Consider the following 21,948-nt stretch of genomic DNA (forward strand, 5'->3'; position numbering starts at 1 on the left):
AGGTAGACCCCTCTTATGAAACACTACCAATGCTAATGAAGACCCCGTACCCCCTTCTAAAACCCATACCCGAATCCAAACACTACCAAAAGCACAGTGGGCCCATATTGTTTGGATGATCCAAAGCGTTCATTTGATGGGCTCTGACATAGATAGGATGTGCCCAACAAATCAGCTCCATAAGATCATCTTAACCCTTCGATCTGTTGACGAACCGTCAGTCAACTGAGGAGGTTTACCTTGTACAAATTGAAACTTCAGCCATACCCCCTTCTAAAACCCATACCCGAATCAAAACACTACAAAAAACACAGTGGGCCCATATTGTTTAGATGATCCAAAGCATTCATTTGATGGGCCCTGACATAGATAGGATGTGCCCAAAAAATCAGCTCTATAAGATCATCTTAACCCTTCGGTCTGTGGACGAACCGTCTAAGTGAGGGGGTTTGCCTTATACAAATTGAAACTTGAGGGGGTGTAGCTGGTTAGTTTTAAAAGTCAAGGTTATAGTTGAAAATGTTAGAAAGTTGAGGGAGTGTATCTGTATTTTTCCCTAAAAACTAATCTTTTTACACTACAAGTCTACAAGGGAGCGCCCTTGTCTTCTAATAAACTCTCTCTAACAGCCAATTGAAAAGGACAAGGTAAGTTCGTTCCATTAACAAAATACGGTAGTGCAGATGCCACTAGCTAATTAAAAAAGGGAATTTTCTACCACAATGGACTGAATGGAGAGAGCCTTTTTAAGTGTCGGCTTTCCACAAAAACCCTCGAGAGAAAGAAGGGGCGTACCTGAGAAGAACACAAAATCCCCCCCTCAAATGCCTCGCAATCTCTCCTCCTCAATAACAAATACCCACTAGTTTAAATCCCCCCCTTTTCTCTCTATCAAAATTAGGGTTTTTTTTTTTTTTGGCCCCTTTTTACAGAATCCAATCCAGATCCAAATCCAAATCCCCAATGGCCGCAACTCGCAGGCTACGAGACCTACAATCCCAACCCAGCAACAAAACCTGTGTAGATTGTTCCCAAAAAAACCCACAATGGGCCTCGGTCTCATACGGAGTCTTCATGTGCTTAGAATGCTCCGGAAAACACCGTGGCCTTGGGGTCCACATAAGTTTCGTCCGATCCGTTACAATGGATTCATGGTCCGAAATCCAGCTCAAAAAGATGGAATCGGGCGGAAACGAAAACCTCAATTCCTTTTTATCCCAGTACGGAATCCCTAAAGAAACCGAAATCCCATCCAAATACAACACCAATGCGGCCGCGGTTTATAGAGACCGAATCCAAACCCTAGCCGAAGGCCGCCCGTGGCGGAACCCACCGGTTGTTAAGAAGGAAAATGTTCAGAAAGCTAAGAAACCGCCTTTGGGGAAGGGGGGTGGTTTGGGGAATAATGGGGGGTGGGATAATTGGGATAATGAGGATGGGTTTAGGGGGAGTACGGATATGAGGAGGAATCAAACGGTGGGGGATTTTAGGGGGGGTGGAGGAGGGAGAGGCGGGGTGGTGAGATCGAGATCGACGGAGGATATTTATACGAGGGCGGAGTTGGAGGAATCTGCGAAGGGGAAGGAGGGTTATTTTGCGACGAAAATGGCGGAGAATGAGTCGAGGCCGGAGGGGATTCCGCCTTCGCAAGGTGGGAAATATGTGGGGTTTGGTTCCACACCGAGTCAGATGGCGCAGAGGAATAATCCTCAAGGGGATGTTCTTAGAGACACTGTATCTGTTGTTTCTCAGGTGAGGGATTTTGGTTTTTATTTGGGTTTTTGTAGTAGGGAATTGTGAATTTGGTGGAAGTTTGAAGTTGGTATTTGGGTTTTAATTTCAACTTCTTAGTGGGTGTTTTGAAAAATCTTGCTTTTTTTTTTTTAAGTATCTGCTGCTTTGTCTCCTGATTATTTAAATTCATGTTTACTGTTAGGCCTAAAATCGGTAACAGGTTATGGTAGGGCTGGGTGGTCCGGGCTAACGAGCCACGGCTGAATGGCTGGTTGAGTCCTGCGCTGCACAGAGTACAGACAAGAAAGAAAAGGGTCAGAGGACCAACCCGGAGTGATACTCCGGACGGGCGCTTCGACACTCAAGTCAGTATGAGCAGGAGTGTAGAGCAATGTCAGAGCAAAAAGCTTAGAGTTTTGGTTCTCAGATTTTCAGGACCCTCACCTTAGCACAAGTGAAGGCTATTTATAGTGATTCTGAGCCACCTGTCTAGGACAGGTGGTAGTTGTGAGCCAGGTGGTGGCCTCTGTATGGACCAGGTTTCATACCTAAGAAGGGCAGGTGGAGGTCCCTGATTGGTCCAGGTGTCACACCTAGTGGAGACAGGTGTTGGCCTTCCAACGGTCCTTGTGAGGGCCACGTGCCAGAAGCTAATTGGATGCTGAGTTTGGACCCCTCAGTGCTGAGTCCGGATTGCTGAGTCCGGATTGCTGAGTCCGGATTCCCTCAGTGCTGAGTCCGGACCCTATCAGTTGCCCCCTGGTTCTTCAAGCCATGAAAGTGGCTAGAAGAAGCAAAGAGAAGGTAAAGACAGCGTCGGGCCGGCCTTAAGACCTCCAGGCAGCTAAGGCCGGGCTCAGACTCAGCTAGGAGAAATAGTGGCTTGACAGGAGACTCCTGGCGCCCTGGCCTGGCCTTGGCGCTTGGCCTGAAGGAGTACGGCCGGGCAGAAGGCATTCGACTATCCAGCACGGCTGAATTTTTGACCAGAGGCCTGGGCGGCCAGGGGTCCTGGACGTCCTTGGTTCAGGAAGTCATGTGGTCCTGCTCGGCTAAGGCTGTGAACGGCCAGCCGGGCAGGTCTTTGCTGGTGAAACCTTTTGTCGCCTAGCGCTTTTGTCGCCTAGCGAGCGCGCCATATCCTGTCCGGACAGCCGGACAGGTCTTTTGTCGCCTAGCGCTTTTGTCGTCTAGCGAACGCGTCATATCCTGTCCGGACAGCCGGACAGGTCTTTGTCTTTTGAATTATCCTGTCCGGACAGCCGGACAGGTCTTTTGTTGCCTAGCGCTTTTGTCGCCTAGCGAACGCGCCATATCCTGTCCGGACAGCCGGACAGGTCTTTGTCTTTTGAATTATCCTGTCCGGACAGCCGGACAGGTCTTTTGTCGCCTAGCGCTTTTGTCGCCTAGCGAACGCGCCATATCCTGTCCGGACAGCCGGACAGGTCTTCGTCTTTCGAATGCACCATATCCTGTCCGGACAGCCGGACAGGTCTTTGTCTTTTGAATTATCCTGTCCGGACAGCCGGACAGGTCTTTTGTCGCCTAGCGCTTTTGTCGCCTAGCGAACGCGCCATATCCTGTCCGGACAGCCGGACAGGTCTTTGTCTTTCGAATGCACCATATCCTGTCCGGACAGCCGGACAGGTCTTTGTCTTTTGAATTATCCTGTCCGGACAGCCGGACAGGTCTTTTGTCGCCTAGCGCTTTTGTCGCCTAGCGAACGCGCCATATCCTGTCCGGACAGCCGGACAGGTCTTTGTCTTTCGAATGCACCATATCCTGTCCGGACAGCCGGACAGGTCTTTGTCTTTTGAATTATCCTGTCCGGACAGCCGGACAGGTCTTTTGTCGCCTAGCGAACGCGCCATATCCTGTCCGGACAGCCGGACAGGTCTTTGTCTTTCGAATGCACCATATCCTGTCCGGACAGCCGGACAGGTCTTTGTCTTTTGAATTATCCTGTCCGGACAGCCGGACAGGTCTTTTGTCGCCTAGCGCTTTGGGACCTGTGCCTTGTATTTAATGCAGGCGGCGCATTTAATGCGAGCGGCGCATTTAATGCGAGCGGCGCATTTAATGCGGAAGGCGACGTGGCGCACTCCGGCTGGCGGAAATGGGCGGGATTTTTCCCGCTCTTCCCAGCTTCTCTATAAATACAGGAGTTTACTCTTCATTTCTTACTTTTCATCTTTTACTCTCCTCCTCTTCTGTTCGGCTGCTCAAGTTTTCTGCCCGCTTCTGATCAGTGAGCCCGGAGGTCCTCGTCCAACACTCCAGTTCGGTAATCTTTTTTAGCTTTTAGCCTTTCTTTTCTTTTTTTCCTTTTTATGTCTAGCACTAGTTCGGAGACGGACTCCAGTTCAAAGGAGTCCGGTTCGACCAGTACCGCATCGGGGTCCGAGGCATCGGAGAGGGCGGTTCCGGCCTCACCTATAGTGGAGGCCGGTGTTGAGGGCGAAGAGCTAGTGATCATAATAGACGAGGAGAGCGGTGAGGAAATGAGTGTGGACTTAGACACAATCCCGGCCTGTGGGGACGGACCGGACCGGGTAGAAACCAGCGACGATGATGAGGACGTCGAAGCGGCAGTCCCTCAATCGTCGCGCATGCCAGTCGAGGTGATAGCGGAGGCACAGATGGAAGCCAACCCGCAGTATAACATCGGGGCCCTATACGAGGTGAACCATCTGTGGCCGAACAGGCTTCAGATCGTCAGGGACAAATACTGTATTCCTAGCCGGTACATTCTGAGGGCGGCTGTCGAAGGGGATCGGGCCAGCAACGATAGCGCAGACCTCTGCGTGTATGAGGAGGCCTTCCGGGCCGGGCTTAGGCTCCCCTTCCACCCCTTCTTTGCGGATGCACTGAATTACTACGGGCTGGCAGTTACACAGGTCGTCCCGAACTCTTGGAGGACACTGATCGGCTTCTTGTACCTTCTTGAAGTCCGGCTCCGTAGGAACCCCACCGTGCCCGTCTTCAGGATGTGTGCGCACCTGAAGAGGCATAAGGACGGCGGCTGGATCTACATTAGTCAGAGGCCTGAAATGAAAATGATCACTGGGATACCTTCTTCCATTCACACATGGAAGAACAGGTTCTTCTATGTAAAGGACACCGCGCCGGGCTCGCAGTGGCCGTTCTCATTACAATGGAGAACGCCGGACACTCGCCGCCTTAGTAAAAAACCAGCTCTCGAAGACTATGACCATATGACCTTCGCTCTGATCAAAGAAGAGCTCAAGCGAGGTCCAGTTCACTGCTCAGAGTTCGAAGAAGAGGCCGAGCTGGTCGCACTCGGGGTCAGTCGTGCGACGCCGGCACGTACGTAGATACTATAGGATAGCATTTATTTTTCTGAAGTATTTTTCAACTTTCATATTGCTGACTGCGCTCCGTTCTCTTTTGCAGAAATGGTGAAGCAGATGTCCCTTTTGGACAGAATCAAGCAGTCTTCGGGCGCGTCCCCAGCGCAGGAGCAGCCCCAAACAAAGGGCAAGAAGAGGAAGGTGCCGGAGTCGACCCCGCCGATGGTCGCGCTGGCTAAGCCTCTTAAAAGCAGCCGGGCGACGCATAAGCTTGCCCTATCGAGCCGGGCAGACACCACGGGTCAGACCTCCAAGTCCGGAGCGGCGACAGGGTCAAAGCACGGCGGGGCCGTACTGGGTATGCCGGCTACTGCATCAGTTGGAGGCGACAACGTCTTCCGCCCGAACTGGGCCGTGCAGAAAACGGACACCGGCCTGGGGGATACCCGGGTGGCCGCAGAGTTGATGTACAAGGGTGTCCTCGCCCGCGACCGGCTAGCAGTCGAAAAAGAGGTGCCGGAGACCTGCGAAGCGGCAATCAGCTCCGCCCTCTATCAACTCCAGGTCTACTCAAGGGATATGGCCAAGAAGCGATATCTCTTCTCGGAGACGATCACAAGGATCGAGTCCGAAAAGGCCCAGCTCCAGAAGGAGAACGGCGAGCTCAATGAAGCCGTCCAGATCAAAGAGGCCGAGCTCAACAGCTTACAGGACGAACTGCAGAGGGTCAAAAACCAGGCCGTGCAGGATCTCCTGAGTGCGGCTGAGAGGGCTGGAAGGAAGGAAAAGGCGGCCGTGGAGAAGGCCGTGAAGGAAACTGAGGAGAGGAAGGAGGCCCAGCACTTCGACTTAGGCCTCCAGGCCTACAGGGCGGGTTTCCTTCTCTGCTCCGAGCAGGTGAAGAAGATTCACCCCGACATCTCCTTGGACGGGCTAACCGTCCCGTATGCACCTCCAGAGGATGAGGAAGATGAGGAGGAAGACGAACCGGACTCCTCCCGGCCTATTGAGGTGGATGCGGAGGTGACTGTGGCCGCCGTCTCCTCGGCGGAGGGTGGCGAGCTCGCAGCCCTCACTCCCGAAGGGGTCGTCACCGAGGTGGTGGCCGACGAGGAGGCCTGAGCAGCAGCCTTCTTTCTTTTTTTGTTTGCACAGTCGGTAACGCCTATTCTTTGTAAGCCAGCTCGGCGAAGAGAGCAATTTTGTAATACGAATATGAATACTGAATACAAATACATTTTTTGTTCAACTGTCTGTACAGCATTCTTATTTTTTTGTACGTATTATTTCTGTGCTGCATCGAGAACCGAGCTGGGAATATTTGAAGGTGGTTTCCACTGCGGGCGTCCTGGCTGGAACTGATCTCCAAGCCACTAGGATGAGCCGGAGTGCACCACTGCTGCTCGTCCTAAGTCTGCGAGAACCGAGCTGGAAGCTAGGTACTCAAACACTTAGGAAATATTTGAAGGTGGTTTCCACTGCGGGCGTCCTGGCTGGAACTGATCTCCAAGCCATTAGGATGAGCCGGAGTGCACCACTGCCGCTCGTCCTAGGTCTGCGAGAACCGAGCTGGAAGCTTGGTACTCAAACACTTAGGAAATATTTGAAGGTGGTTTCCACTGCGGGCGTCCTGGCTGGAACTGATCTCCAAGCCATTAGGATGAGCCGGAGTGCACCACTGCTGCTCGTCCTAGGTCTGCGAGAACCGAGCTGGAAGCTTGGTACTCAAACACTTAGGAAATATTTGAAGGTGGTTTCCACTGCGGGCGTCCTGGCTGGAACTGATCTCCAAGCCATTAGGATGAGCCGGAGTGCACCACTGCTGCTCGTCCTAGGTCTGCGAGAACCGAGCTGGAAGCTTGGTACTCAAACACTTAGGAAATATTTGAAGGTGGTTTCCACTGCGGGCGTCCTGGCTGGAACTGATCTCCAAGCCATTAGGATGAGCCGGAGTGCACCACTGCCGCTCGTCCTAGGTCTGCGAGAACCGAGCTGGAAGCTTGGTACTCAAACACTTAGGAAATATTTGAAGGTGGTTTCCACTGCGGGCGTCCTGGCTGGAACTGATCTCCAAGCCATTAGGATGAGCCGGAGTGCACCACTGCTGCTCTATACTGATGTCTAAATGAGTTACTCAAAGAAAGACAATCATTTGGGAAACTTATTTTATTCATTACAGAATTTGGATGATTACAGCAGTTCTTTACAAGCCTATGAAGGCAAACAAAATTACTGGTAGTAGATCCGAAGATTTCTAGAATTCCAAGCATGTGGCAGCATCTGTTCGTCGAGGGACTCTAACCGATAGCTTCCTGGGCGGATGACTTCCTTGACTCGGTACGGTCCTTCCCAGGTTGGAGAGAGCTTGCCCACGCTTCTTGGATGGGAAACGGAGGCTTTCCTCAGGACTAGGTGGCCTGCACGGAATTCTCTTGGTCGGATCTTGACGTCATGATATCTGGATATTTTCTGTTTATAGGCCGCCGCCCTGATTTGAGATTCCTCTCGGACTTCCTCAAGCAAGTCAAGGTTGGCACGGAGTCCGTCCCCATTGAGCTGCTCACTGAAATGGACGATCCTTGGGGAGGGGACGCCGATGTCAACCGGGATCACTGCTTCTGTTCCGAAGGAGAGATTGAAGGGTGACTCGCCTGTGGCCGTACGCGGAGTGGTCCGATACGCCCAGAGCACATGATACAGTTCGTCTGCCCAACGCCCTGCCTTGCCATCCAGTCTCTTCTTTATCCCCTGCAAGAGGGTCCTGTTCGTCACCTCTGTCTGCCCATTCGTCTGAGGATGTGCCACAGATGTGAATCTCTGCTCTATGTGCAGGTCAGAACAAAACTTTCGGAAGTTCCTCGAGTCGAACTGCTTGCCATTGTCCGTTATGAGGACCCGGGGGATTCCGAACCTGCACACCACTGATTTCCAGAAGAAGTTCTGTACATTCTGTTCAGTGATCTTGGCCAGAGGCTCTGCTTCTACCCATTTGGTGAAATAATCAATGGCGACAACGACGAACTCACGGCCTCCTGAGGCCGGTGGAAAGGGGCCCAGAATATCCATTCCCCATACTGCGAAGGGAAGAGGACTGATGATCGGGGCCATTGGAACGGGTGGCTGGTGGACGGCTGGAGAGAACTTCTGGCACTTCTCACACTTTTTCACAAGGCTCAGCGCGTCCTTCCTCAGCGTAGGCCAGTACAGACCTCTCAGGAGGATTTTAATGGCCAGGGCCTTGCCCCCGAGGTGCTCTCCGCAGATTCCTTCGTGGGTTTCCTGCAGGGCTAACAAGGCATCACTGGGGCGAAGACACTTCAGATAGGGGAGGGTATACGACCTCTTGTATAGAGTCTCGCCATCCAGTGAAAACCTCGCTGCCCTCTACATGACCTTACGGGCCTCCTTTCTCTCTCCCGGGAGCTCTCCGCTGCGCAGGTACCTGATTATCTCATCCATCCAGCACGGCTCATCGTCAATCTGCATCACCACGGCGGACTGGGCGTCGATACTGGACCTCTTCAGAAACTCCATGCGAATTTCCCTGAGGGCGGTGTAACCTGAGGCTGCGAGCTTTGATAGCACATCTGCCTTTACATTCTCTGCTCGGGGGATTCTGACGACCTCAAAGCTCTTGAAATAAACGGCAAGACTGCGAACCCTCCCCAGGTACTTGATCATTCGCTCTTCGCGGGCTTCATATACTCCCTGGATCTGACAGACGACGAGCTGTGAATCGCAGTACGCCTTTAGCCTCTGAGCACGGGTCTGCACAGCAAGATTCATCCCGGCGATGAGTGCTTCATATTCTGCTTCATTATTGGACGCACGGAAACCGAACCTCAGGGCATAGTTCAGGACGAAGTCCTCTGGTCCAGTGAGAACTAGCCCTGCACCACACCCTGTCTTGTTCGATGACCCGTCCACATAAACTTCCCAGAGCGGCTCTTCATCAAAAACTGGGTGCGCGATGACGGTCTCAGGCCCGGGGGGCGGTGATGCTCTGGAAACGACCCGAGGCTCTGGCACGGCCAGCTCTGCTTCTGGAGATGGAACTGCTACTAGCCCGGGGTCTGGGTCCGGAACTGTGCACTCGGCTATGAAGTCAGCGAGGATCTGAGCTTTGATCGCCGGCCTGGGTAGGAACTTGATATCAAACTCACTGAGCTCCACGGCCCACTTGACAAGCCGGCCCGAAGTGTCTGGCCGGTGGAGGATCTGTCTGAGAGGCTGTCCTGTCAGGACCTTGATTGTGTGCGCCTGGAAGTACGGCCTTAGCTTCCGGGCCGCCGTAATGAGGGCGCACACGAGCTGAGAGGTACAGAATCAGCTCTTCTCCTGGCTCCGGCGTGGACAACAAGGGAGGGGAGGACAAATACTACTTCAGCTCCTCGAACGCTGCTTGACATTCCGGAGTCCAGGGCGCGGTTTTTATACCTTTGATCGCATTGAAGAAAGGGAGGCATCTCTCGGCGGATTTTGAAATAAACCGCCCCAGGGCTGCCACCAGCCCGGTCAGCCGCTGTACTTCTCTGATAGTGCTGGGAGGAGTCAGCTCCATTACCGCCTTGATCTTCTCCGGGTTCGCCTCTATTCCTCTCTGGCTCACCATGAAGCCCAGGAACTTGCCTGCTCCGACGCCAAACGTACATTTGGTCGGATTAAGCTTCATGTTGTGTTCCCTCAAGACTTGGAAGGCCTCTTCGAGGTCGGAGACGTGGTTGGAAGCACTTCTACTCTTCACTAGCATATCATCAACGTAGACCTCCATGTTCCGGCCAATCTGATTTCTGAACAGCTTGTTGACGAGACGCTGGTAAGTGGCTCCCGCATTCTTCAGTCCGAAAGGCATCACCCGATAGCAATACGTCCCCTGGTCGGTAACGAATGATGTCTTCGGGATGTCAGACTCGTACATTCTGATTTGATTGTATCCCGAGAAAGCATCCATGAAACTGAGCAGCTCGTGACCTGCTGTAGCGTCAATGAGCTGGTCTATTTTTGGAAGTGGGTAGCTGTCTTTTGGGCAGGCCTTGTTCAGGTCTGTGAAGTCTATACAGGTCCTCCACTTCCCGTTGGACTTTTTTACCATTACCACATTCGCGAGCCAGTCCGGATACTGGATCTCACGAATGAAATCGGCCTTCAAAAGCCTCTCCACCTCTTCTCTGATGGCTCTCCGTCTCTCCGGTGCAAAGTGTCTACGCTTCTGCTTCACGGGCTTGCAGGTCTGATCGACACCGAGCTCGTGGGTGCTAATCGACGGGTCAATGCCGGGCATGTCTGAAGGAGTCCAGGCAAAGACATCTGCATTGGCCCTGAGGAACTGAGCGAGATCCTGCTGCGCGGCCTCTGGCAGGGCAGAGCCGATCTGGACAACCCTCTGTTCATCATCGATGTTCAATTGAATAGAGATGAGGTCCTCTGCGGGCTGGTTGACTGTGACCTGCGCTTCGTCTCTCAGATCGTACAGCTCGATTGGAAGAGACTCAGACGCATTCTTCCCTCTCAGTGCTGCCGCATAGCATTGTCTTGATTGGGGCTGATCCCCTCTGACTTCACCTACGCCTCCTGGCGTAATGAACTTCATCTTCTGGTGATAAGCGGAGGGAATCGCTCGGAGGAGGTTCTGGCCGGGGCGTCCTAGAATGGCGTTATAGGCCGACTTGGCCTTAACCACCAGGAAGGTCACCATTGCGAAGGACTGGCGGGGCGGCTCCCCGATCAGAACTGGAAGCTCAATCTGCCCTTCGACCTTGACAACTTCTCCCGAGAACCCGAACAGATCTGAGTTGGCCGGCTTCAGACGGTCAGCTCCGATCATCATCTGTTCGAAGGCGTGGTAGTAGAGGATGTCGGCGGAGCTCCCGTTGTCGACCAGGATCTTCTTCATTTCCCAGTTCGCCACTAGCATTGTGACGACCAGGGCATCATCGTGCAAGAGGATCAGACCGTCAAGATCTGCCTCCGAAAAGGATATCTCATTTTCTGGCTCGGCCCTCTTGCTGCAGGCATGGACGGCGTTGACCTGCCGGGCATAGGTTCTGCGGGCCGATGAAGAGGTCCCTCCCGCGGTCGGCCCTCCTGAAATGGTACCAATAACACCATGAGGTTGGAGTTGAGGTTGAGGTACCTGAGGAGGGAGAACGGCCGGGGCTGGAGCCTGGATGCGGTCGCCCAGGGGTTGGGCGTCTCGAGGACTTCTGTCTCTGGGTCTCGGGTTGTCCTGGCGCTCCCTTCTGTTGTCGTTATTTTTTAAGTACCTCCCGAGGTACCCTCTGCTTATCAGCTGCTCGATTTCCTCCTTGAGATGAATGCAGGCGTTGGTGTCGTGGCCGTGGCTCTTATGGAACCGGCAATACCTGGACATGTCTTGGGTGCCTGCCTCCGACGTCTGCTTCTTCGGCCACCGGATGAAGTCTTCTTTCCGGATGGCTGCCAAAATTTGAGCCCTAGACGCGGTGAGGGGCGTGTAGCGCTCCCTCGTTGGGGGGCTCCTCTCCTTTCGAGGCCGGGGGGAGCTCCTTTCCTTCCGGGACGGACTGCTCTCCTTCCTCTGGGGTCTGTCATCCCTACGCTGCTTGGCGGGGTTCTTCTCCTCTGGTCTTCTCTTGCTGACGGAATCCAGGGCAGCGAGAGTCTCCTCGACGGAGATGTACTCTTCCGCCCCGGTCATCAGATCTGCCAAGGACTGCGGATTTCGCCGGGCGACTGCTCTTCGGAAGTCGGTGGACCGGGCTCCGGCCAGAAGAGCATTCGTTGCCGCGGAGGGATCCAGGTTGGGTACCTGAAGGGCCTCCCTGTTGAACCGGCCAACGAACGCTTTTAAGGCCTCACCGTCTTCCTGCCTCAGGGCCATCAGTGAAGCCGTCGTCTTTCGAGGCCTTCTGCTGCTCATGAAATGCCGGGCCAAGTCGTCCCCGAAGTCGTCGAAATTGTCAACGGACTTGGGCTTGAGCCGTGAGTACCAATCTCTCGCGGCTCCGGTTAATGTGGTGGGGAGTGCCCTGCAAAGGAACCCGTCTGACGCCCCGTGGAGAAGCATCGTGGTCCTGAAGGTCTGCAGATGATCCACGGGATCGGTGGTCCCATCATACTGCGGGATCTGCGGCATCTTGAAGCCCAAGGGGACTGCCGCACCGAGTACCCGATCTGTGAAAGGGGGATTGCTACTAAAGATCCTTGAAGCAGGGCGGCCATGATCTCTAGCCAGCTCCTCGATTCTGTTATCGATCTTCTGGATTCTTAGCAACATCGGATCATCCCTCTGTTCGGCCAGACGGGCAGGTCTACTCCTTACGGCTGATGGGCTCCTTGCGGATCCGGACTGGCTGAGGGGACTCCTTCGCCGGTGCCGCGATCCCTCTCCGTGCATAGGGTCTCTCTTGCTGCCCCGCTTCTGCACGGAGGGAGATCGTGACCGGTGATGCTGTCGACGAGGCTCAGGACGCACGCTCCTGTCCCGCGACTGGTGGTCTCTTCGGGTGGAGTGACGAGTTTGGTCGCGGGGTGGAGACGCGCGTTCTCTGCGGGAGCTTTCTCCCCTCTGAACAGGTCGAGAAACCTCGACGGGGTGTTGCTGGAGTGCGGGAGCCGCATTCCTGAACTGCGCAACTACCGCGGTCATTTCCTGAAAAAGAGCCCTCATTTCCCTCGGGGTCGGGGTGGGATCTGAACGGTCCGAGTGGGGCGAAGTCCGCTCCACGGCCGCCCCGACCTCCACCTGTGAGGCCAGACGCTCACTTCGTCCTTCACGGGGGGCCGTAGCCCGGGTAGCCCGAGAAGTCGGAGGTGCTCGCTTGCCGGTCTGTCCTACCATTTTTATCTGGGTGAGATTTCGAACAGCTTTTTGTTGCGTGGTCCCACGGATGGCGCCAAATCTGTTAGGCCTAAAATCGGTAACAGGTTATGGTAGGGCTGGGTGGTCCGGGCTAACGAGCCACGGCTGAATGGCTGGTTGAGTCCTGTGCTGCACAGAGTACAGACAAGAAAGAAAAGGGTCAGAGGACCAACCCGGAGTGATACTCCGGACGGGCGCTTCGACACTCAAGTCAGTATGAGCAGGAGTGTAGAGCAATGTCAGAGCAAAAAGCTTAGAGTTTTGGTTCTCAGATTTTCAGGACCCTCACCTTAGCACAAGTGAAGGCTATTTATAGTGATTCTGAGCCACCTGTCTAGGACAGGTGGTAGTTGTGAGCCAGGTGGTGGCCTCTGTATGGACCAGGTTTCATACCTAAGAAGGGCAGGTGGAGGTCCCTGATTGGTCCAGGTGTCACACCTAGTGGAGACAGGTGTTGGCCTTCCAACGGTCCTTGTGAGGGCCACGTGCCAGAAGCTAATTGGATGCTGAGTTTGGACCCCTCAGTGCTGAGTCCGGATTGCTGAGTCCGGATTCCCTCAGTGCTGAGTCCGGACCCTATCATTTACTTTGCTTGTTCTTCAGAAGATCTAAAGTGGAATTATATGACATCAATGTGCTTACCATAGTTCTGATTGTTGAACCTTTGGATTTTGAGGTGGCTGGATTTGTATGCTATGCTACTTCAGCTATTAAATGAAACATGGGAAAGAAAAAAGCTTTTTTTTTTTTTTTAATAATTTCATGAAAACTGCGTACGATTTTTAACAGTGATACTAGAGGGTAATAGATTAGTAGATATTTCGGGTTGGGCCTGTAGCTCAATGGTTGATGCTTTGTATCTCACATACAGGTTGTGGGTTCAATCCCAGCTTACCTACAAAAAAAAAAAGGATTAGTAGTTATTTGTAAGATTTTTAAACCTGGTGGTGGAAGGTGATTATTCGTGCGTGATCTCATGGACCCTTAACAGGTCTCCCTGTCCTTTGATATTGGATCTTTTATCTCTGAAGACGTAGATCTCTTCAATGTCATAAATCCCGCCCTCCGTCGCTTGTCAAGATCCATTAACAACATGGAAGACAAGCCCGCTAGTGGACTGCCCCCTTCTACTTCTCGGCTGATCCCTCTCCCTATAGCTTTGGGGATTGTGTTTCTTCTCTGTTTCCATCCCTCTCTGTTTTTGTTTGTATCTGTTCTCTTTGTTTGCTACTTTGTTTGCTTTTCTTTATCTTAATGTGCAGCGACATCTCATTCTCAGCCTCTTGTAATCCCCCGTATTCATGTTTATCACCTCTCATAAATTTGTTGTAACCTCTCCGAAGAAAAGTTATTTAGTGATTGAACTAAGAAGTTTTAGTTTATAAAGAGGTTTAGAGTTGCAAAATTCGAAACATGCTAATGGAGTTTCAAATTCAGAACTGCGAATGATACTTGTTGCGGTTCAAATCCGATCGAGTGTTCAAGTGGCACCTTCCTTCAAGCGCTCTGGGGTTCAGAAGGTCTGTAAGCTGATCTTGGGAGAAAGACCTGCACTCAAAGACAAAGGGTTAAGGTCAACGGAGTTTCAGAACTCCGGGGGAATCCTTTGACACTCAAGTCAGCTCTGGAGGTAACAGATGGAACTAAGCTCAAATCAAAGGCTTAAGCGTACATTGGATACACTTACCCTCCTGGTTGGGTGTGAGTTCCCTTTTATAGGCGAAGTTCCCTGGGATTTGTGGGATTGCCGTGTGTTTCGGAGAAGGTTGCATTGGTGCCTTGGCCGGTGCCACCGGTCTGTGCAGCCTTTTCAGGGTAGCACTGACCATAGACGGGACCTTTCCGGAGGTTGCCATGATTGACATTGTGTTGCGTCTTTCCCAGATTCGTCGGTGGATTTTGATAGGCCAGCGGGGTGGTGAGCGTGACCTTTGGCAGTTTCCTGCTGGAGGAGACTACCGTGCTGATGTGAAGGGGTCATCATGTTTGATGGTGACGTGACTTGCCACGTTGCCTCAAGGTTCTTGTGGGCTCAGGAGCCACATGGCGTTGTGCAGTTGGTGCTCTGATGTCAACCTCAACAATACTCTTTCCTTCTATCTATCGTATTGCACTTTTCCTCTTGGTATTCTATTATTTTGTCTTGGAATTGAATTTTTTGACCGTGTGATTGTTTTTTTTCGAACTTATTGCACCGATTTTGGTATCATAGCAATTTCATTTTAGTTCCATTGTTGGGAGGAATCCGAGTCATTTTGAGTCTAGGTGGTGCAAGAAGAATATTGGTTAGTTCTTCAATTTAGTTTGGACCTGTGTCGCAAATATCATTCTCGGGAATTTCTCGGCAAGGGAAAATCTTGGGATATGTTAATTTTTTTTATTTTTTCGGGTTATATCAAGAAAAAAAGATAAATTAAAATGATTTAAAAATATATAAATTAAGAAAAATATAAATATTGTAAAAATATTGTGATATTATCGCAGTAAATGAAAACATCACTATATTTTTTAAATTCTTGGGATTATTTCGGGATTTTGTCGTTATATCAAAATATCGCAATAAAATCGCTATATTTTGAAAATATCGGAGATGTTTGTGACATAGTTTATTACTACCCTTTTACACTACAAGCAGGTGGCCCAAAAAAGAAAAATGGGTGAATATATCATTTTACTTTTGTAATATGTTGAAAATAAAGGTTCTATTGTATTATTCCTTCCTACAGGAGTTGCTATGTTTCTATATTAGCTGTTGTCTCCATTCACGAGGTGGCTTGTCTGACATGCGACAGACCAGCCGCAAAATGCCTATTGCGATGGGCCCTAGCAAATCCCTTATATATATATGAGGAAAAGGATTGTACGCTCGACCGTACCTAAAGTTAGGTACGGTAGAGTGCCAAATCACATGGGTCCCCCATTTTTGGTGGGCATCTAAACCATTCATTTGCAAGGGCCTATCATAGATAGGGTGCATACCAAAAATCAGCACCATTGAATCATCCTAACCCCTCCAAAATTGGAGGCCAAAATGGGCAGATTTGTGGACAAACACTGTCTGTCCATTTTCGCCTCCACAAATGGATGGGTTAGGATGATCCTATGGAGCTGATTTTTGGTATGCACCCTATCTATGATGGGGCCTTGCAAATGAATGGTTTAGATGCTCACCAAAAATGTGGGACCCATGTGATTTGGTACTCTACCGTACCTAACTTTAGGTACGGTCGAGCGTACAATCTTATTCCTCATATATATATATATATATATTTATATTTATTTATTTATTTTATTTATTTATTTATTTATTTTTTATTTTTTTGTAATTCTATAGATAAACCTCATACTAGATACTATTCAAGGAAACTGCCATGTTTTTTTATTTCTATGTTGAAAAGTACATTGGTATTTGTTAATATTTATTGACACATAAGCCAGTAGGATGCAGTTGGAGAAGTTATCATTTCATTGTAATAAAATTAATCTTCTTCTTGTTTGTTTTTTTATAGGGATTTGGTCGATTGTCCCTTGTTGCAGCTTCTGCTGCTAATGTGGTGCAAGCAGGCACAAAGGAACTGACTTCCAAGGTATTCACCCATTTATCATTATTTATAGCGGCAAAGCATAACTATTTAGCAGATATATTTTTCACACTCTACATAAATTTCATCCTCCTTTGATCAGAAATAATGACTGATAGAAATCAGCCACACTGCTTGCCGTGTTTTCTTTTATTATGATGCCTTCCATGTTCTATTTTGTTTTTGAATTTTGGGTAAGAAGTGTCACATGAATCACAACAGGTGTTCTCATCTAACCAGTGTGAACATTTTTCTATGTTGATAACATGTAACCATTATTCTGCTAGACGTTTCATATGTTCTTCTAAATTCTATAAGGAAACTCAACAAGATTCGCTTGTCGTGCGAACTTAAGGTTCACATGTTGACTTGTGAAGGTTTAGGAGCAATAAAAAGGTTATAATTCAATTATAATAGCAACATGCAACTCATGAATAATCAAAATCAGCAAAGGTTTTTTAAAGAAATTCTAGGCTGGAAATTCCAGTCACCAATAGAAATTAAATTATCCATACCATGCTCCATATTGTAATTCCCACCAAGAAGTAGAGATAAAAATCAGTCCTTAATTGTAAATCGGTCCCAATAATCAGATCTATGAAATCGTCTAAGAGAGGAAAGAGGGCAAGCTAGAGAGAGGGAAAAGGGGGTTCACAACGAAGATAAAGTGAGACAAAAAGAAAATATAAGGTGGGATTTAAGAAGGGAAGGAAGGGAGAAAGGGGTGAAAGAAATGGGGGGGAAAGGGGGCTTACAAACCCAACCTAGGGGGGCGAAGACAAGAGGAAAAGTGGAGAGAAAGGGAGAAAGGGGGAAGGTAGAGATGAGGCGGATGTGCCAGAGAGAGAGAGAGAGAGAGAGAGAGAGAGAGAGAGAGGTTGGGCCCAACTCGAACCCGTTGGGTTCGACCCGATTTTTTTCTCCGGTTGGGTTAGTGTTTGGTCAGGTTTGGTCAAGTCAGATTAGGGTTGGAAAAATGCAACCCAGTTCTATTTTGGGCCGGGTTAGGGTTAAGGTGTCAGCCTGTCAGGCAACCCTGAGACAAAACCCGATTTCCCTCGACATTTTACAATGTTTTTGAACTAACAACGCCTAAATAACATAATTCCAAAGACATCCTCGAAGAACAAAATCTCCAACGCATCCTCCCTAAATTAAATTCCCATTGCATCCCTCACGCATTCTATAAAACTCAAAAACTCGAGAAAAAACCCTTCCCCTCCACAACCACTTCTCAAATCCCATCTCCACCATCGACACCAGTTCCATCTCCACCACCTCCACTCCCTTCACTGCCACCGCAAGCTCCATTCCCGCCACTTCTCTGCCAACGCTACTTGTGATGTCTTCTCCTCCGATTTTTTTTTGTCGTGGATTCCGATTAGATTGGGTTGTTTAAGATCGATTCTCGGTAGTTAAAACGTCAAGTATTGTTTTTTCGCTTTCTGTGGAAGTTAGGATTTATGTTGGTGAATGAAACACAAAGTAATTGGAACTGATCATGAGAAATTCAGTTCAAGATATTGTGCTAGTGAATGAAACCCTTTTGGTGGTTACAATACAACCCGCCTTGAGTTGCTCCAACAAGAGGAGAAGTGGAAGAAGAAAGACCCATAGTCAGGTATATTTTTCATTATTTTTCTATTTTCTTCATCCTCCTCAGGTTGGACGTTGGGTCAGGTTCGAGTTAGGGTTCAGGTTAATGCTCTTTGGCTTGGGGCTCATGTCGGCTCGGGTTAGGGTTGAATGAAAGTTTGTTCAGGCCGGGTTGAGATCAACCCGGCCCGAGTTACACTTAGAGAGAGATCGCCAAGGGAGTGTTTTCTTTTCCAACCCGTGCCGAGTTTCACTCTAAATTGCCTATTTCCACTCTAAATATGCTCCTTTCCACTCTAAATTGGCAATTTAGAGTGAGACATGGCCAAAGAAGATGGTGATATTTTCTCCTCTCTTTCCAATTAAATAGGAAAGAGACACATCCTCCTAGATGTATTATGCTACCTCATTAATTATTCTTTGCACATGCAACAATTACACATGTGAAATATTTTCTTGCTTGTGGGACTCCTGATCCATGCAACAAGTACACATGTGAAATATTTTCTTGCTTGTGGGACCTCTGATCTGGTTTCACGCATTCTGATATCCACCCGGATCACTTTTTCACTCTAAATTGGCTCGTTTCCACTCTAAATTCGCTCTTTAGAGTGTAAAAGGGCCAATTTAGAGTCATAAATTTGGAATTGGAAAAGATCCCATTTAGAGTGAAAAGGAGCCAATTTATGGCTCTAAATTGGTACTTTTTCACTCTAAATGGCCATTTTAGTGTGGAAAAGAGCCAATTTAGAGTGGAAAAGATATATGGGTGGATCTCAGAGTGTGGGACCAGATAAGGGGTCCCACATGCAAGAAAATATTTCATGTGTACTTGTTGTATGTGTAAAAAAGCATTAATGAGGTGGCATAACACATCTAGGGGATATGTCTATTCCCTATTTTATTGGAAATAGAGGAGAAAATATCTCCATGAGAAAGTATCCCCAAGAGAAAATGTCACCATCTTCTTTGGCTATGTTCCACTCTAAATTGCCAATTAGAGTCAATTTAGAATCATAGATTTAGATTGAAAAAGAGCCAATTTAGAGTTAAAGTGGAAAAGAGCCAATTTACGGCTCTAAATTTGTGCTTTTCAACTCTAGATGCCCTCTTAGAGTGGGAAATAGCTAATTTAGATTGGAAAAGAAAGCAAGTGGAGGTGATCTAGTCCTTTGGGGCTCCTTCACCGGGTGGTGCAGTGCAGCCCACCATTAAAGCATTGTCCAATCTCTTGTAATTACGGTTTTAGGGGACATTATGTCCCCCTTTTCATTGGATATATTATTGGGATTAATGAAGTAGCCGTTCTCCCAAAAAAAAATGAGGTGGTAGGAAAAGCCCTCTTATTGGAAACTCGCCAACATCATAGCAGAGATTATGGATCTCGTCCATTAAAAAAAAAAGGTTATGGATCTCGTCCAACTCAGTAATCCTCAAATCCATCATCAGAGGAAGTCAGCAAATGAGAATGCGGACAAATTGGCAAAAGATGGAGTAGAAAAAGAGGATGTGGTTATCATTATCTCATCATCAGAGGTGGGAGGAACGGGATGGAAGGGTAGCAAATTAGAGGATGATACTGCTGGTTCAGGACTCAATAAGATCAAAGGGACTAAGCTTCCAAACGGTTGTCAGAACGAATTCACTGTTAGGCAGAGATGTGCTGTTTCAGCAGGTTAGTCGAAGGCTATTGTTGAAAGTTCATCATCTGAAGGGTCACGGCTCCAAGAAATTCAAGGCTTGCTGGGTGTGCAAGATCTATCTGCTCTGAACAGTTGGGAGCCAAGTGGGATGGAATTGAGGCTAGGGTCTTGGATTATAAAGTAGTGGCACATTTTAAAGCCTCAAGTCTTCTCTTCATGAGCTCAATTTGGAGTTGCGTCTTAAAGCAGCAAAGACTGATGCAAATTCAAAACCAATGCCTGCAGCATCCACTATCACAGAGAGAGAGAGGTGGTGGTGGTGTGGTGTGGGGGGGGGAGGATGACTATAATATCGAGTGACAATGCGCAGATTGCAGAGCTAGATTTTGGCATCGGGTTCGAGGCGTCAGTAGAATTTCACTAGCAATGAGTTAAAGTAGTTCTTTGGGAGCTGGATTGGAAAGGAAATTACGCCTTGGCTGGCATTACATAAATGAAGGGGTTTCTGTTCTGTGAAAATTAACTACTTTACTGGGTTAGAGTGGTTTTTGGGAGTTCTGATTGGATGCTTTAATGGGAGCCACACTCTTTTCCTTGTACTCCAGAGGGACACCTTGTGCCCATTGTTGTATCGTCAATCAAATACTCAGCCTCAACCAAGTACTCGGCCCCTCAGCCGAGTACTTGATTGCACCTCGTGCCGAGTTGACTAGGATTTGCTTTGGCCATGTTTTGACCCCATCCATTTTTTTGAAACATTGTACTTTTCAATTTATGTTATCCACGCAGAACCTTCTAGCAATCATATTAGTGTCCATTATTATACGATCGCCTTTCATTCGAAAATGCACCTTTAACTGTTTTACAGGTGAAAGACGGGGGATATGATCAAAAGGTAAATGAAACAGTTAATGTTGTCGCCACAAAAACGTCCGAAATTGGACAGAAGACTTGGGGCATCATGAAAGGGGTCATGGCCATGGCTTCGCAGAAAGTCGAGGAGTATAGCAAGGAAGGAATTAACTGGAATAAAGATAATTGGCAGCAGAGCGAAAGCGAGAGAAATGGATACTATCGAGAATTTGGACAAGAGAACAAAGGGTGGAATTCTTCTGCTGGGCCTTCGTCGAACAAACAGTCTGATTCTGTCAGTTCCTCGAGTTCTTGGGATGATTGGGACCGGAGCGAAAAAAAGGAAGAATCTGCGAAGGAAGCCCATGGTGGGGAGAACTGGGCCGGTTGGGATGACGTCAAAGATGACGGCTATGGTGATTTCTACCACAGCTCGTCCAAGAAGAGCGCCGATCAGAATGGGAAATCGGGATCCTCATGGGCAGAGGGTGGCTTCCTGTAAGTTTGATTTTCTGCTTCTTTCTGTGTTTTTTTACTGTACCAGAGAGGGTTGTGTGTTAGAGGTAAGTATGATATTGTTCTTTACAGGGGGCTAATTGCCCAATAAAATAGGACTCAAACCATTTGCAGGAATTGGTTTGGAAATTTGAATTGCAAGGTTTATGACTGTAACTGTTATTATTTTTATTGATCTTATCATTTCATTGTGCTGCTTAAATTATCCTACATTCAGTGTTTGATTCCAAGTTCATGTTCTCTTCCTGCCTGATATGGAATCTTCCTTCTTTGGAGCAAGGCAAGCCTAAAGGCTCTGTTTGGACTTTGGATTGCAGGACTTTTCTGGATGGGTGACCTCCCGGGAAGTCCTCATGTTGCACCCTGTTACTTTTCGGTTTCAAAAGAAAATTAGGAATTTTCTGGAAAAGTTTGGATAGGAAAAATATTTCTAACATTTCTTACTTTTTTACAAGAGAAAAAAGAAAAGTTGAACCAAACAATATGATAATATCTCTATAAATAAACCGAAACCATACTATTTTACTCTAAATCATGAAAATAAATTTTTTTTCCAAGATAAAATTTTCTATTACAAGGTTTTTCTTGCAATCCAAACATGTAAGGACCTATCTTAGGCATGTTTGGGTTCCAAGAATTATTTGTAAAAGAAATTTTTTTCCAGGATTTCTTGATTTTCCCATCTTTGGCTACAAATGAAAAACGGTAGCTTGAACCACCACAGATGGGCCTGTTTTGGTTGCAAGAATTATTTGAAAAAAGAAAAACTTTTCAAGGATTTCTTGCTTTTCAATTGTTTGACTACAATTGTAAAACAGTAATACTAACCATCACAGTTAAAGTTTTATTTAGAGGGACCTTCTATTAATATAGGA

The 21,948-nt window shown here is 48.5% G+C and overlaps 1 protein-coding gene across 1 annotated transcript; it reads left to right on the forward strand.

Moving 5' to 3' along the window:
• Positions 1-758: 758 nt before the first annotated feature.
• Positions 759-21,283, forward strand: LOC143851129 (putative ADP-ribosylation factor GTPase-activating protein AGD6). The gene is made up of 3 exons (XM_077360458.1): positions 759-1,752; positions 16,395-16,472; positions 20,574-21,283. Exons 1-3 carry the CDS (start codon positions 964-966, stop codon positions 21,057-21,059), a joined length of 1,353 nt encoding a protein of 450 aa, XP_077216573.1. The 5' UTR covers positions 759-963; the 3' UTR covers positions 21,060-21,283.
• The last annotated feature ends 665 nt before the right edge of the window (positions 21,284-21,948 follow it).

This window comes from Tasmannia lanceolata, unplaced genomic scaffold, assembly GCF_043159265.1.
Source record: "Tasmannia lanceolata isolate RefF3 unplaced genomic scaffold, GAP_Taslan_0.1 ptg000018l, whole genome shotgun sequence".
Lineage (NCBI taxonomy): Eukaryota > Viridiplantae > Streptophyta > Magnoliopsida > Canellales > Winteraceae > Tasmannia > Tasmannia lanceolata.